The sequence below is a fragment of the Arabidopsis lyrata genome (genome assembly GCF_000004255.2).
Source record: "Arabidopsis lyrata subsp. lyrata unplaced genomic scaffold ARALYscaffold_1, whole genome shotgun sequence".
NCBI classification, from domain to species: Eukaryota; Viridiplantae; Streptophyta; class Magnoliopsida; order Brassicales; family Brassicaceae; genus Arabidopsis; species Arabidopsis lyrata.
Window position 1 is genome coordinate 2,287,984 of NW_003302555.1, and position 15,485 is coordinate 2,303,468.

Genomic DNA, 15,485 nt, shown 5'->3' on the forward strand with positions numbered 1-15,485 from the left:
ATTCTTAATTGGCTTAGGTTGTGGCTGACTATTTTAATTTAATTTAATATTTTACTTGGTTAGATTAATTAAGAAAACCCGAACAGTTTATGCTATGTGTAAAAACAAATTGAATGTATGGCATCTCTAACGATCAATGAGTAATCAAATGACAGGAGCCTACACTCGGTTAGTTTTCACAATTGTATAAACCATTCACGTTTCTTTAATTAATATGACAAGCTAATTAAAGTTGTTAATTCGTTTAGGTTGTGGAGTTTTTAGTTGTAAAAAGTATTTAAAAAAAAAAACAAGAAAACGAACCTTCCATTCACATGTTCCGTTTCTTGATATCTGTGGTCGTTTCGCAATGCATATGAACCTCCAAATCCATCATCATCACCATCAAAAATTGATTCAATATATCTTTGACACAAAGTCTCGCTCGTTCATCGATCTCACTGTTGTTGTTGTTGTTGTTGTTGTTGTTATCAATAACAAACAGGGTGGAATTTAAGTCCAGTTGAATTTGAATGCCCTGCAACGCAAGAAATAAGATTAGACCTCAATGTTTTTTGTCAATAAAACAAACAGCGCAAACTGGAGTTGTAAAGATTACTCAGAAACGAAAAGAGTGCGAAGAAAACCCTAACCTGAGGAGGACTCGTCAATGATTTTTGGAATTAAGCACAAAGACTTGTTGCTCCAGATTGATCTCTCTCGACCCAATAAATAGTCCCCACCGCCAATTTCTCTCCTTCTCCTCTACAGGCGACACTTTGGAGATCGCTCGTCTTACTCTGTTTTTCATTTGTTTCTAAACGAAGCCGACGTAATATTTATAGGAAACAAAAGGATGCCCAGAAAAAATAAAGAAGGAAATTATTGGTTTAGTTCATATAAAATATAAAATATACTAAACTAAAAGAAAAGAAAAGGAAATTTTTTATGTTTTGTTCTTAACGGGAAAAAGGGTCATTTTAAAAAATACCCTGTTTTTGAGTTATACAATAAAACCTCTATAAATTAATAACTTTTCTAAATCAATAAATTCTTCTGGTCCCGAGTTGGTACCAATGTAAAATATGACATAAATCGATAAATTAATAAGATAATAATTTTTTTGAAAATCTCATGTAAACATATGGCCCCATCGATATCATAAATTAATAATTGTATAAACTTAGCAATATATATATATATAATATAAATTTATCTATGCCATATTTGAATTACTATGATATATATTTAAAATATTCTATGTAAAAAATTTAATAAAATATGACTCTAATTCGAAAAAATTTTGTGTTGTTTTTTTAAACTTAATAATTGCTTCTCTACTTGTAACTAGTTTTTAAAAGATATTACTTATATAAAAAAAATTTTTTAAGAAATTACAAATTAGTAAAATCTCTCTATAAATTAATAATTATTAATAAATTAATACCTCTCTAAATTAATAAAATTTGCTAGTCCTAACATTATTAATTTATAGAGGTTTTACTGTACTTTGAAATATACCCCTTTTCTATTTTTTTAATAAAAATTACAATTATATATAAGATGACAATTTTGTTTAAATTTAAATTTAAAGCTCTATTTTTAATAAATAAAAAATATAAATTTAGAGAAAATATATACTAAATTCGAAATAATATTAATCATGGTTATATATATTTTTAACACAAAAATAGTTTATTTATTTTGATATATTAAATTTTAACGATATTATAAAGTCTATCGCTTAATATCTATCATACTATATAAAGAAAAAAATCTCCAACATACGAAACACATTTTTTAACTAAACATATTACCAAAGTTTGTTTCAATTAAACGATTCTCTTTAACATATTTTTGTATAGTAAACTATTTTATATGTTTTCAATAATAATGAATCATTAAAATCTGCATAATATAACTTAACAAAAAATCATGACTTAACAATGATAGAATGCTATTATTCATTATTGTTCTTAAAAAATATTTAGGATAATGAATCTTTGGAACTATTAGTTATATAACATTCAAAGTTACAAAAGAACATCCATGGTGAAAAACGAACATGATTTGGTCAACATACAACTTTATAAAAATTAGATATTTAATTATTACCAGTTAATTGATTTGATATTAAAATATAGATCATTTTGCTTAATTATTATTAAGTTTCAATCAGATTTTTTTAGTAATTTTATAAATTTAAAATAAAATAAAAAGAGGGTATTTTTCAAAAGTTTTTAAAAAAGAAGGTATTTTTCCAAATTTACTCAAAAAAAATCATAATATGCCGTTGAACACGTTTATAAAAATTTAAATGGGCTAATCTTGTGACGTTAAAAACGGGCCTAACTGGGCCTACTATATAAGCAAGTCTACAAAGATTTCATTAGAGAGAGAACAAAAATATTCCTTTATTCAAGCAAAAGATTCCAAGTGCCTCAATGCCCATTAATTATTATGGTTGTCGGGTAAAGGGAACAAATTGTCTTGGACTCATGAAAGGAATCAATTACAAAAAATTCAAAATTTGTTTTCACTCCCTCTCTTTCTCTCGAACACCATCGAAATTGATGCTGCTGTGAAACTGAAACCCTATTCTCCAAAATGTCGGAATATCGTGGACTCCGGCGAGCCCACATTCTCGCCAATCACATACTCCGATCACCTTCTCCGTCGTCGAATCTCTCCCTCACGCCGGAAGTATGTTTGCAGTATTCTCCGCCGGAGCTCAACGAGAGATATGGATTCGATGTCAAGGAGATGAGGAAATTACTCGACGGACACAACTTGGAGGACAGAGACTGGTTTTATGGGCTCATGATGCAGAGTAATCTGTTTAACCGGAAAGAGAGAGGAGGTAAGGGTTTCGTCTCGCCGGATTACAATCAGACCATGGAGCAACAGCGCCATATTAGCATGAAGCGGATCTTGTACTTGCTCGAGAATGGGGTCTTTCAAGGATGGTTGACGGAGACAGGTCCTGAGGCTGAGCTCAACAAGTTTGCTCTCTACGAAGTTTGCGGGATTTATGATTACTCTCTCTCTGCCAAACTCGGTGTTCATTTCTTGTTGTGGTAATGTTTCAAAATTACATCTTGATTTTGAGATAAGAGAGATGTTGTTCTAATCAAAATGATTAATTTGGGAAGTTCAGGGGTAATGCTGTTAAGTTCTTTGGGACAAAGCGTCACCATGAAAAGTGGCTGAAAGACACCGAAGATTATCTTGTCAAGGGCTGCTTTGCTATGACTGAGCTAGGCCATGGAACCAATGTAGGCATATTTCAGTGTTGTTTTTTACTTATCCAAACTAAATATGTATTGGTGATCTTTGATTTGATGACTTTCAGGTTCGGGGAATTGAAACAGTGACTACTTATGACGCAAGAACTGAAGAGTTTGTCATAAATACTCCTTGTGAATCTGCTCAGAAGTATTGGATCGGTGAGGCAGCTAACGTAAGTAGTCACTATGCTTAACTCCCCCCACATTCATCAGCCATATACTGACTTTTTGATATACTTTGGTTGTTCAGCATGCAAACCATGCGATTGTGATTTCACAGCTTAGTATAAACGGAACCAACCAGGGGGTTCATGTCTTTATTGCTCAAATCAGAGATCAAGATGGTAACATATGTCCTAACGTCCGCATAGCCGACTGTGGACACAAAATTGGTTTGAATGGTGTTGACAATGGCCGAATATGGTATTTGCACACAACTCAATGTTATGTAGCTTTATATTGTAGTAAGAATGTGTACTTCATGGAAGATTGTACTATGAATATAGGTTTGACAATCTTCGAATTCCAAGAGAGAATTTATTGAACTCAGTTGCTGATGTTTTATCTGATGGGAAGTATGTTAGCTCAATTAAAGATCCTGATCAGGTAAATGCTATACCTTGGAAGTTGGAACAAATTTTTAGGAGAAACTTTATAATGTTTGCGGCAATGTATTCAATTTATTTCAGAGATTTGGAGCATTCTTGGCCCCTTTGACCTCAGGTCGTGTCACAATTGCTTCAAGTGCAATTTATTCTGCAAAGGTACAATTTTTCGGTATTTCTATATTCTTCTCCTTACACACATCTTTTGTCAGATATCAACTTGATTATCTCTGGACTAAATTTTTATTGTTTTTACTACGACAGCTCGGATTAGCTGTTGCTATAAGATACTCACTATCGAGAAGAGCCTTCTCGGTTGCAGCCAATGGTCCTGAAGTTCTCCTTCTTGATTATCCAAGCCATCAAAGACGACTTTTACCGCTCCTAGCAAAGACGTAAGGATCTTTCTGACAATTATGTTTTCCCTCTCGGAAATATATGTGCTAAATCCTTACCATTAAAATAATACACTCAGCATGCTGTCTTATTTCTGTCAAAATTGAGGCTAAGGCTCAAATAGAACACCTAAGCTTACGGAGAGAAGTGAAAAGCATTTCATGGCTTTAATGTGGGGATTTTAGGATGGGTTATCATTTTTAACCTGAATCTTATGTACCCCTTAGATATGCTATGAGTCTTGCTGTAAATGACTTGAAGATGATTTATGTGAAGAGGACACCTGAGTCTAACAAAGCCATCCATGTCGTTTCAAGTGGGTTCAAAGCTGTTCTCACTTGGCACAATATGCGAACGCTTCAGGTGAGAAGCAATAGTTTTTAAGCATTTATGTGTCAGAAAACTTCTAATGAGCCTTACTGATGTAGTCTTTTTCTTGGTTCTTTCTAAGGAATGTCGTGAAGCTGTTGGTGGGCAAGGTTTGAAAACAGAAAACCGAGTTGGTCATCTAAAAGGCGAATATGATGTGCAGACTACATTTGAGGGTGACAATAATGTACTTATGCAGCTGGTAGGAAAAGGAACATAATCAATGCTGTAACTCTCTTTGTTTTGACAATAAAATTGACTTAAATCCGTTTTTATGGGGAACTTAGGTGAGCAAGGCACTTTTTGCTGAATATGTATCGTGTAAGAAGAGAAATAAACCTTTCAAAGGATTGGGATTGGAGCACATGAACAGTCCACGTCCTGTATTGCCGACTCAACTCACATCATCTACCCTCAGATGCAGCCAGTTCCAGGTCAGAATTACTTTCCCTCTCAATTGTTTATTTTAGTCTTTTTAGATGAACTTAACTTTTTCTTGAACATCTCTTTTATATTGTCCCTGCCAGAAAAATGTGTTTTGCTTAAGAGAGCGAGATCTTCTAGAACGGTTTACTTGTGAAATTGCAGAGCTTCAAGGGAGAGGAGAAAGCAGAGAGTTCTCCATCCTTTTGGTTAGCATCTCTTCTCACATAAGCTTTGTTTCCGTTTCCCGTATAGTAATGGTTTTTTGCTTGTCCTCTACATCTCCTCCAGAATCATCAACTTTCTGAAGACTTAAGTAAAGCTTTCACAGAAAAAGCAATACTGCAAACCGTTTTGGATGCTGAGGCCAAATTGCCTCCTGGCTCAGTTAAGGTAAATATGATTACTGCCAGTTAGTTGAGTGATGGTTGTTTTCTCTTCTTGTTTCCATATCAAGTGATTTCCTATCCAGGACAACACAATGCTATTGAAAACGATTGTATAAAACCTGCTGTCATCTTTCTTTACAGGGCTGATTTGTAGACTCTAAGAGTGAAAACTACAAGAGGAGCTAAACTAAACTAATAACAGCAAGTGTATTTTGATGACAGGAAGTGTTGGGTCTTGTAAGATCAATGTATGCATTGATCAGCTTGGAAGAAGATCCATCACTGCTAAGATATGGTCACCTCTCAAGGGATAATGTTGGAGATGTGAGGAGAGAAGTATGTAAGCTCTGTGGGGAGCTTAGACCTCACGCGCTTGCACTTGTGGCTTCATTCGGGATTCCAGATGCGTTCTTGAGTCCAATTGCATTCAACTGGGTCAAAGCTAACGCTTGGTCTTCACTTTAGTTACTAGTAATAATCTCTTCCATAAATTTTTGTAAGATACAAAATTTTGTGATGAATCTCGACTTTTGATAGTTCACGACAATGGATAAATGATCCTTCCTTGATGTGATTCGTTTTACAAGCTAAAACAAGCCTTGTTGTTGCTTTCATAATTAATCACTGGGATCCGAAAATATGGACTACAATGAGGGGTATTTCGGTCTTATTCATACGGCTAACAAACTTTTCTTTTCTTATAGCTGATTTTGAACTGTTGCATAAATAAATATATCAGTATCACACACACCACTGCTAAACAAACATCTGAGAGTAGAGAGTAAAAATGAAAATGACGTTTGGAGGAGAGAAGAAGATGACTGTGGAAGAATACGTTGATTTCTTCACCTCTGGGAATTCCCGCAACCTCACCATCTCTTACCTCAATCAGGTTTTCTCTATCGATCCTCATTTCTCTCATACTATCCCGATTCTCCTCCTCAGTTTCTCTCTAATCTTCGACTCGTGATTTCTCTGCAGATCCTTCACATGCATGGTTTCCGAAAGCTTCACAAATTGCAGAAGGTAACAACCACCACCGATCATCATCATCTCTTCAAATTCCTTGTTTAATCTGTTCAAAATTTTGGTTGAATCGATTTTGAAAATCATCAAGAGTTTCTGGGAATTTATTCCGTTAATTTCGATTGGGCAGAAAATTGTTGGCGAAGCCGTGGATACACTGGATCTTCTAGATCTCTCTCGCTCAACTCTGAAAGAAGCCCCAGTCTCGTCGCCGTCATCGTCTCCCCTAACTCTCGACGAAGTGATAAGCGACATCGAAGCTCTCAAGTGGCAGGAATGCTGCTTAACCTCGCTCCAGATCATCAATTCCCAGGAAATTACTGGATCAGTGCCCAAACCCAAACAGAAGAAATCCAACAAGAGAAAGAAAGCTACTATGAAGAAATCGCTCAACGCTAATTTCGGAGATGAGAACGAAAACACAATGATGATGATGATGATCCCAGCTATACCGAGAAAGATGAGAAACAAAAAGACCAAGAAGAACCTCAAAAGCATCACCACATTAGTCAATGACGCTGCATCAGCAACGAAACCACTCTCTGACTGCAATTTCTCTTCAAGGTTTACTTCTATTCCTTAACATTTCCAAATTCAAACTCTGTGTTTTTTTATGTTCTTCCAAAATTAGCTTTCCTACAATGTACTCCGATCCTTTATTGATTGGGTTGGTGAATTTTAGATTCATTGCTTATGAATAGATTACTATGCATAATACAATCAAAAATTTCTTTAGGAGTAACACAATTCATGAACAAATTAAAACGTTGAAGCAACAAATACATAATTTTTTTGGCTTGTTAACTTATGATTACATACTCAAGTTTCATACATATATGAAAATAGTAAAGAATAATTAAGAAATCACATTATAGAACAAGCGTTAGGATTCTCGTCACTAAACTTAGAACCAGTTTGGTGGCTGAAGATAGAGGCATGAACAGGGTGGTGGCGGTAAGACGAATAGTCATTGCTGTCGTATCCATGCTTGTAATAGTTGTAAGATGAAGTCGGGACTGGTGCGGCGTGGTTGATTGGGCCGTTGCAGCCATGAGGGTTGTAGAAGTAGCCCCCGTTGCTGCTGCTTCCGCCCATGTGCTCAGGGTTATAAGGAAGCTGCCATAGCTCAGCTCGCCGGCCGGTTTTTCTCACTTTCTTCAGAACCTTCTTCTGATCGGCGTAGCCAGTCACCGTCACTTTCTGCTGCACCATGTCGATTTCTACCTCATCCACTCCTGTTTTCATTAATACAACAGAGATTAGAGATATAGTCAGATATGCTATATAATCTAGGTTTATGATTTACACAAAATGTATAAAGCAATATGCTAGAGATCAAAAAAAAAAAAAAATGCTAGAGATCAAAGATCTTTCACCTCTCATCTTTTGAAGGGCATTTTTAACTCTGCTTTCGCACCCCACACAATCCATGTGAACTCTCATCTCAATAGTCTGAAGATGGATCAGAGATTGTTAAATTCAAGTACAAGAATAGCTAAAAAAATATCCATGCAAGAAATATGAATTTGAAAGATTTGACATCTTTTAAACAAAACCAAAAAGAAAAAAATCTTTACCGTCATCTTGAACTTCTGCTGATGATTTTTGAATATAGTAGTCAGATCAAAAATTTGAAGTTTACGATGAATATTGATCAATGGATGGGATTGGCATGTGCGATATATATAGTGTTCCTTGCTCTTCAAGCTTACGAACCCCTTTTCTTGACTAAAATTATAAGCTTTCTACATGAAACCATTTAATAATTTGGGGACCATTTAAGAGATAAGAAATTATTTTTGCACCGACTTTTTTCATTTGTAAAGCGTGTAGAGATGAGTTAGGAAGAAGAGGTTGCTTGAGATGGGCATCCACAACGGAAACTTATTGTACTTTCAATGTTTTTCTTTATCACATTGCATGTAACTTCAAATTTCAATATAGTGAATTTATCACATTTGAAAGTTGACCCAAAGATGATTCAAAAATATATTTTTTTGATATCATTATGCTTAGATTGCAAAAGAAAATTAAGGTCTTTCGTGAGGTAATTTTATTTGTGCGGGGTGTTGATCGTTGAGTGGTTTTATTCAAACGTCATAAGTTTAATGTGAATTAAGTTTATTGGATCGTTGATGGTTGACCTTTATTGGTTGTAAATTTGTAGTTAAGGATGAGAGTGTAGAGTTGACTTATGGAATGAATTGAATGTAAACTTAGGAGCAAAGCATGGACGAATGATACTTCATACTTAGTGCTCAGCGAGCGAAACTGACGGATCTTGTCCATATAGCCGACCAATTATTGTTCATAATCAAATTAATTAGTGCTTCATCAAACCATTGTTATATCTTAAACCGGTTTAGAGGGGTTCAAGTTCTGGTTATATGTGTCTTTCAAATTCGAGTTCAGGACTGAGATGTGTGAGGTGTACACTGAAAAAATGCTTTGCTTGTACTCGTTAATTATAGTCGCTAAACTGTTTTATTGTCCCTTTGTTTACATAAGAAATTAGGCAACGGTTTTAGGTTTCGTACGAGGATGAAGATGCTGTCAAATCAAATCTTTGGTATAGATTTTGTTATCACAAGATTTAAGAGTGGTTTGGTGTGTATTACAGTGAGTGTGCAAGTGATAGAACTGGCCTTGCATTTTGGTGAAGCCCAAACCTATTGAGGCCTTCATGTATATATTCATGAAAGCCTTAAATCTATAAGCCTTTTTTCTTGCAAAAACAAAACAGTATCAAACAGTGATAAGGTTTGTTAATTCACTCTCCAAACAATTATCCCTTATTTAACCAAAAATCTACTTAACATTTTTGAAGTACAAATTTGCTCTTTCTAATCGGGTTGGATTTTAATTGATTTTGACCCGGAAATCTTTGATTCGGATCCTCCCATATTTGATGTTTTGACCCGAAATCTTTTGAATCGGATCATTCCTAATTTCCTAATATCTATATTAACTCCAAACGATATTTAGCTAACCAAAATCTTGCCTAAATCTAATTCGGTTAGAATATTTAAAGAATCTAAATTTAAATTAAGGAAAACATAGATATCGGAATTAAAAAGCATTGTATATATAGATAGTTTATTTTAAATGGGAAATCTTGATTTCAATATTTATAGTTATTACGAGTTTTAATTAAGGAAATAAATATGTGGTAATTTAATATTTAGCCCATATATAGTTAAATCTTTATAATATCGGAAATATTTTAAACTTTTGTAAAACAAATTATTTTAGTGAAAAATTTCATTTGTTTAATAGGAAAGATTTTATTAACTTCAAATCTTCTCCATATCATGAAAATAATAGTTAACGAAGTTTTATGATTTTATGATCACAACAAAACTAAAGAATATTCTAAAGTTTGTTTAGTTGGAGAAAAGAAACTACCAATTATTTAGGGATTTTGAATATATTCCATTTGCTTGATCTTCAAGATATTTTATGATTACAATATTTTACTTAACCTATTCATTGTACTATATAAATACCTCTTCAATCTTAGTTCCTAAACACTACAAATATGCATTCACTTAACCTACTTGCTTCACGTTCTTAACCTGCGTCTACAAATGTATTGTCGGCTATATTATAGAGCTTACTAAGAAGAAAGTGAACTCATCTACGTCTACAGTTTTGCTTTAATTTTAATTTTTTTCCAGTTTTATATCGTTTATCGGCTTTATGTTTTGTTTTCTCTAACATAAGTTTTATAATTTTGGTGGTGTTTTACTATTTAAAATTTCTGTATGATTAATGAATAAAATATTCATAATCTTTAGGAGGTTCGGAATTTTTTTTTTTATGACTCCAGTTCTATATCAGTGTTTTTACTTTGAAGACTATAACTACAAAAATAATAACAAAATGATGTTTAAATTCACAGGACGGGTTCTATGGTGGGACGGATTTGGATCGTTATTAATACGAGACGGTATACTACGGGTAAAATCCTAGAATTAACAATCAAAATACAATTATACAATCTTAAACACTAAACAAAACAAACTATATTACCAAAAAAATACAACTTAAATTTACATTTTTTGTTAAAAAAAATTAACCCGCGGTGTACCGCGGGTCATATCCTAGTAAATTTATAAATAATTATCCCTTATATTTGCTTGGCAGTCACGCTACCTATCTAAGCGAGAAACCAAAAACAGAGCAAACCCTAGAATTTTAAAGAGCACAATAAGAAACATTGCAAGAATAAAAAAGAATAGCAGATGATAGAACCCTAACTTAAGAAAGTTATTGTTGCCTTCTTGCAGAAGAAACCCAGTCTCCGTTAACCCATTCGAGGTGCCTTCTCAGAGAGTAAAGCGGGTACTGTAGCTCCTCCCCGGTCGTCAAAAAGTAAACAGAGTACATGTTGCCTCTCGCAGCGGTGACCTCTCCGACCCACCACCCGTCTTTGTCTAAAGCATCGACCTTGTCTTGGCAGCGAAACATTACGGGGAGAGATTTGGGAGGCATCGGACGGAGTTCGTCGGCTGAGATGACTTCGATTAACGGTTTAGATTGATCCTTCTCCGACACAAGATTCTTGTACTTAACCTTGTAGTAAGATCCCTCCGGAGTCTTTGACAGTACCGTGGCACCGAAGTAAGACCCCAAGAAGCCGTCTTCTTTGCTGCAGACTTCAACTTGATCTCCTTTCACGAACTCCATTGTTAAGGATTTAAGTATGATCAAACGTTATCTTGATTTGATATTTTTGTGAAGGGGCGCAGAGAAGGGGATTGGTGTATTTATAAAAGATTTGTTTCCCTTTTTTCCGCGTTTTACTTCTTTTTAACTCTTTCCTTTTTTTGTTCGGACTATTGTTTTTTTTTTTTTTGAGTTTTTTCCTTTTTCTTTTTTTAATTTAATGGGAACTAGATCATATGATTGTCAAAAAAGTGGATCATATGATTAGATTAGCCAATGAGGAAGCTTATTAAATATTAGTCGTCTGATTTTACATTTTCGGGATATACTTTACACGATATTCAGTTTTCAACTAAGTATTGAGCCAGGGGGAATTGTATTATGTACGTAGTAACGAAAAATCTATTTTAATTTATTTTCCCCTGCTAATTTAATTATTATTATTATTGCATTTGTCACACTATCTTCGATCGGACAAAAATATCTTGTTCTCACGGGTCTCATAAATTAGTTTGTATTTGCATTTGAGATTTTCCTATTAGAAAAGTCTTAGTACTATATACTTTAACGTTGAGAAAAGCGAATGTTTAAAATTGAAGGGCCACCAGCAAATTTTTCGGTGATCCAAGGCAATGTATTATATGGTTTCGCATCAGACCACTAAGTTGGTGTTATTAACACCCTCTAATGCACCTACTAAATGTCTAAATGTCTGGTACTCTGGTCTGTCTACTCATCATACTACTGCTACAAATTTGTGCAGTTTTCTGGTAGCTAGCGGTCGACAAGGTACGGTGGTAGGCCGTTTTCATTAATTTATCTTACCAACTTAATTAAATTTAACATATATATATATATATATAGAACCTTCATTACATAATATCATAATACGTACGATATATATATGTTGCTAAGATGCTAACCACGTGAAAGAGGATGGAGGAGGACACCAACCTTAGAATGTCATCCACACAAGCTCTGGTGTCATCACACTAATATAAATACTTAGGCTTTTACTTTTACGACGTACATTCATACCGCTTGTTTTTATGGGGGGAAAAAAATATATTGCACAGATCAATATAATCTGAGAGATATATATAAGCTTCAAATTTTAGTGTATATATAATTTGAAAATTTTAGTTGTCAAATTAGTTACATACAAAGCGACCAAAGATTTGCACCAAAAAATAATAATAACAAAGCGACTAAAGATTACAAAACAAAAAAGAAATATAGAGATACATACAATATATATTGATTGGACTTTATATTTTTCTAAGTGTACATTTATTTTCTTAATATATATATATATATATATATATATATATTAATGAAAATATCTGTATTAACGGATATTCATTTAATTTTGGAGTTGATAAATACCGAAATAAAGTTGAACTGGACAAAACATAGCATATTATATATAACCACGGATATTATATATAATATGCTCTGTTTTATATTAAAACCACGGATATTCGTTTTGTGTCTAGTACCCCTATATATACTACACTAAGTACTCATCTACTAACATATATACATTGACGGAGAAAAAACTATATGTTAGTTTAAGTGTTTAACCATAAATGAACAAAAATGAACTTAAAATAGCTTTAGAAAAAGAGAGGAAAATGTCGATCTACTTTCCACTTGGTATAGTTTAGTATTAATGCAGTGGTCATTTATGCCAACCTGAGAAATGTCCATTGTCCAGAACAAATTACTGCGTCTCTCTTTCTTTTTTTTTGTCACATTTTACGAATCCTATTATAAAGAAGAGCTGTTCTATGTAGAGATATTGCTAAACAAAGCACAAACAGAAAACAAAGACAGGTACCGAGGTACGTACACAGATAAATAATGTCAACTGTCAAACCCAGACAATGCATTGAATTTCACAGATATATAATTGGGCTGATTATTAATAATAATTAATGTATGACAAAGACAAATTTGTACGACGTTAGACGAATCACAAAGACGATCGATCTCCATGAAATGAAGAAAAAGACATTTAAGCCATTAAAAACATACATTTATAATGGAAAGTAACCATAATCTCGAAGCCGATCAAGAAACTGAAAAACAACAACTATATAGTGTATCATTAAGTAGTGCATAAATAGCTTCTTAATTAATATCTCATACAGAATGTTTTTATTTAGATCTCAAAATAAATATTAACGAACGATCGCCATCTTTTGTTTCTGGAAGTCCGAGGGTAATTTCACATCAGTGGCTAATCCAAGAACTTCAAATAGTCGAATGAGGTACCAAGTTATGTCTATCTGCCACCACTCCAATCCTTGCCTCGCCGATGACTCAAACGCGTGGTGGTTGTTGTGCCAACTCTCTCCCATCGTAAACAAACTTAACCACCTGAATATGTTCACAAGATCGTCAAATATCTCTTTTTCTATATAATACTAATTTGAATATAGATTCTTATATATATAGTATTATCATATTACCAAACGTTACGAGATGTGTCTTTAGTCTTCCACGACCTTGAACCCCAAATATGGCATGCCGAGTTTACGAGCCAGGTCACGTGATACCCTATCACACCTCCAACACCCTGTGATTTTCATTTGGATACATAGAAATTATTTTGTGCGATATTGAAATATAGATAATAATTAATTAATATATAACAATCCAAAAAAAAAAAAAAAAAGTTACCCCGCCGCATGTAAGGTAAGGTAAACCACCGTAGAGATAGAGGACGGTCCAAAACATTGCGATGTGAAGAGCAATAGTCCTTCGTAGAAACTTATAGAACCATTGCTTCTTCAAGTCCATTACGTTGTCACGTCCTCCACACTGTTACATTACTTTGTATTATTACAACAACGTCATGCATGAAACATAAAAGAAGAAGATGAGAGATATTTATACGTTACATTACCTTGTATTTGATGTATTGGGTGTCAAATATCCACAATATATGGCTGAACCATAATCCTTCTTTAGGGCTATGTGGGTCGCGGTCTGAATCCGTGAACTGGTGATGGAACCTATGTATGCTCACCCAATCCATTGGATCACCCTGCAAATATTTTTTCTCTAAGCATACTTGTAAAAAAATAAAGAAAAACATTGACATAGTAATACTTAGTTAGATTCACTTCTCAATACACCGGTTTTAATTAACCTGGAGAGCGAAAACAGCAGAATAAGCAAAAGGATATTCGATCCATTTCGGGATCTTGAAGCTCCGGTGAGACAAGTTCCTATGGTATGAGAAGGTGATGCTGAGTGTAGTTATCACGAAGAGCACCAAACCGAACCGAAAAGCTTCCCATTCATAGTTAAACGGCGCCAAGAGACACAAAAAGTGCACTATCACAACGGTTAACGCTCTTATAACATCGACCAAGGGCCATTTTCTCTGAAAATACGCCCTTTTTTCTATACTCACCGCTCTGCTTTGGCTGGAGACATCGTCTCTAGTGGGATCACACATATCGGACCGTTGAGGAATTGTATTCGTTTGAGTTATAAGTTGTATGAACATAAGAGACTAGGTATATCTATATATGGGCTGATATTGTTTAAATGCAATTCACCACTCTCCTTAATTAATGCTCTGTCTGCCTCTTCCATTTTAATCTTTAATATACCGGCAGTAGCACATGTTTTCCCCAGAATTCAACCAAGTTTTTTCTTGTAGCCTCTTTTCATCATCATATCATAATACTTTGGTGTATACAAGTAGTACTATGTATCTCTACTTACCAACTAACACTTTATTAACTAGTATGGATTTAACGAAGATCCAACGGCCAACGCCATTTCTACTGCAAAATTTCGTAAAGATATTTATTAATTAAATGCGTAGCTAGTCCAAGAATACACTATAAGCTAGATTCACGCGGGTGACGACTTACGTCCAATCCGTCTCATGCGCTGCTTAAGCTAGATTTTCTGAATCTCTTTAATATATAGCATCGAGGCCTTCTACATATATTATCCCAATATATAATGACATTTTTTTCCCCGGAGTATAGTTTAAAATTTGTTTTGTTGTTCATTAATGTGAAATTTACTTCTAATATACTACCCCTTTTTTTCCCTGATTCATTCTGATATACTTACTTGGTTTGAACTGTCTATTGGGGTCTATTTTTGTTGGAAACTAGTAGCTTTTCAATCTTTCTTAAATCTTAACGTGGAGCTTGTTTTGGTGTCATCATATGGGAAATTCTTTTGAATTCTGTCTGTAATGGTTGTGGCTTACAATGTCTCTGAAAAGCAAACCGAGGCATGAATCGTATATCCGAACAAGTCTTTTCTTTTCCGATTTATGAAGCCATATCACGACTTCTTCCATACCTAAT

At 34.2% G+C, this 15,485-nt stretch overlaps 5 protein-coding genes across 5 annotated transcripts; 2 read left to right on the top strand and 3 right to left on the bottom strand.

Annotated features, from left to right (window-relative positions):
- The first annotated feature begins 2,327 nt into the window (after positions 1-2,327).
- Positions 2,328-6,022, top strand: LOC9325662 (putative acyl-coenzyme A oxidase 3.2, peroxisomal). The gene is made up of 13 exons (XM_002889552.2): positions 2,328-3,056; positions 3,137-3,254; positions 3,332-3,439; positions 3,517-3,689; positions 3,773-3,872; positions 3,956-4,030; positions 4,136-4,266; positions 4,495-4,630; positions 4,719-4,838; positions 4,924-5,070; positions 5,164-5,268; positions 5,351-5,452; positions 5,671-6,022. Exons 1-13 carry the CDS (start codon positions 2,587-2,589, stop codon positions 5,911-5,913), a joined length of 2,028 nt encoding a protein of 675 aa, XP_002889598.1. The 5' UTR covers positions 2,328-2,586; the 3' UTR covers positions 5,914-6,022.
- Positions 6,023-6,175: 153 nt separating this feature from the next.
- LOC9325663 lies at positions 6,176-7,174 on the top strand. Its single transcript, XM_002889553.2, has 3 exons — positions 6,176-6,340; positions 6,430-6,474; positions 6,605-7,174. The coding sequence occupies exons 1-3, from the start codon at positions 6,236-6,238 to the stop codon at positions 7,055-7,057; spliced, it is 603 nt and encodes a 200-aa protein (XP_002889599.1). The 5' UTR covers positions 6,176-6,235; the 3' UTR covers positions 7,058-7,174.
- A 58-nt stretch (positions 7,175-7,232) lies between these two features.
- On the bottom strand, positions 7,233-8,459 carry LOC9325664 (heavy metal-associated isoprenylated plant protein 28). The gene is made up of 3 exons (XM_002892288.2): positions 8,052-8,459; positions 7,851-7,926; positions 7,233-7,709 (listed from the first exon to the last, which is right to left on the bottom strand). Exons 1-3 carry the CDS (start codon positions 8,055-8,057, stop codon positions 7,339-7,341), a joined length of 453 nt encoding a protein of 150 aa, XP_002892334.2. The 5' UTR covers positions 8,058-8,459; the 3' UTR covers positions 7,233-7,338.
- A 2,128-nt stretch (positions 8,460-10,587) lies between these two features.
- On the bottom strand, positions 10,588-11,299 carry LOC9328397 (DUF724 domain-containing protein 3). Its single transcript, XM_002892289.2, has one exon. The coding sequence runs from the start codon at positions 11,161-11,163 to the stop codon at positions 10,744-10,746; it is 420 nt and encodes a 139-aa protein (XP_002892335.1). The 5' UTR covers positions 11,164-11,299; the 3' UTR covers positions 10,588-10,743.
- A 1,845-nt stretch (positions 11,300-13,144) lies between these two features.
- Positions 13,145-14,800, bottom strand: LOC9328398 (delta-9 desaturase-like 4 protein). The gene is made up of 5 exons (XM_002892290.2): positions 14,300-14,800; positions 14,054-14,194; positions 13,828-13,968; positions 13,617-13,723; positions 13,145-13,524 (listed from the first exon to the last, which is right to left on the bottom strand). The coding sequence occupies exons 1-5, from the start codon at positions 14,660-14,662 to the stop codon at positions 13,326-13,328; spliced, it is 951 nt and encodes a 316-aa protein (XP_002892336.2). The 5' UTR covers positions 14,663-14,800; the 3' UTR covers positions 13,145-13,325.
- Between the last annotated feature and the right edge of the window lie 685 nt (positions 14,801-15,485).

Excerpts from the sequence above, each read along its gene's own strand:
- LOC9325662 (XM_002889552.2), top strand. The coding sequence starts at position 2,587 with ATGTCGGAATATCGTGGACTCCGGCGAGCCCACATTCTCGCCAATCAC. Across the intron at positions 4,031-4,135 it reads GTGCAATTTATTCTGCAAAG|CTCGGATTAGCTGTTGCTAT; the intron begins GTACAATTTTTC and ends TTACTACGACAG. Across the intron at positions 5,071-5,163 it reads TCAGATGCAGCCAGTTCCAG|AAAAATGTGTTTTGCTTAAG; the intron begins GTCAGAATTACT and ends TGTCCCTGCCAG.
- LOC9325663 (XM_002889553.2), top strand. The coding sequence starts at position 6,236 with ATGAAAATGACGTTTGGAGGAGAGAAGAAGATGACTGTGGAAGAATAC. Across the intron at positions 6,341-6,429 it reads CCATCTCTTACCTCAATCAG|ATCCTTCACATGCATGGTTT; the intron begins GTTTTCTCTATC and ends ATTTCTCTGCAG. Across the intron at positions 6,475-6,604 it reads AGCTTCACAAATTGCAGAAG|AAAATTGTTGGCGAAGCCGT; the intron begins GTAACAACCACC and ends TCGATTGGGCAG.
- LOC9325664 (XM_002892288.2), bottom strand. Across the intron at positions 7,710-7,850 it reads TGCCCTTCAAAAGATGAGAG|GAGTGGATGAGGTAGAAATC; the intron begins GTGAAAGATCTT and ends TAATGAAAACAG.
- LOC9328397 (XM_002892289.2), bottom strand. The coding sequence starts at position 11,163 with ATGGAGTTCGTGAAAGGAGATCAAGTTGAAGTCTGCAGCAAAGAAGAC.
- LOC9328398 (XM_002892290.2), bottom strand. The coding sequence starts at position 14,662 with ATGTTCATACAACTTATAACTCAAACGAATACAATTCCTCAACGGTCC. Across the intron at positions 14,195-14,299 it reads CTGCTGTTTTCGCTCTCCAG|GGTGATCCAATGGATTGGGT; the intron begins GTTAATTAAAAC and ends AAATATTTGCAG. Across the intron at positions 13,525-13,616 it reads GACACATCTCGTAACGTTTG|GTGGTTAAGTTTGTTTACGA; the intron begins GTAATATGATAA and ends GAACATATTCAG.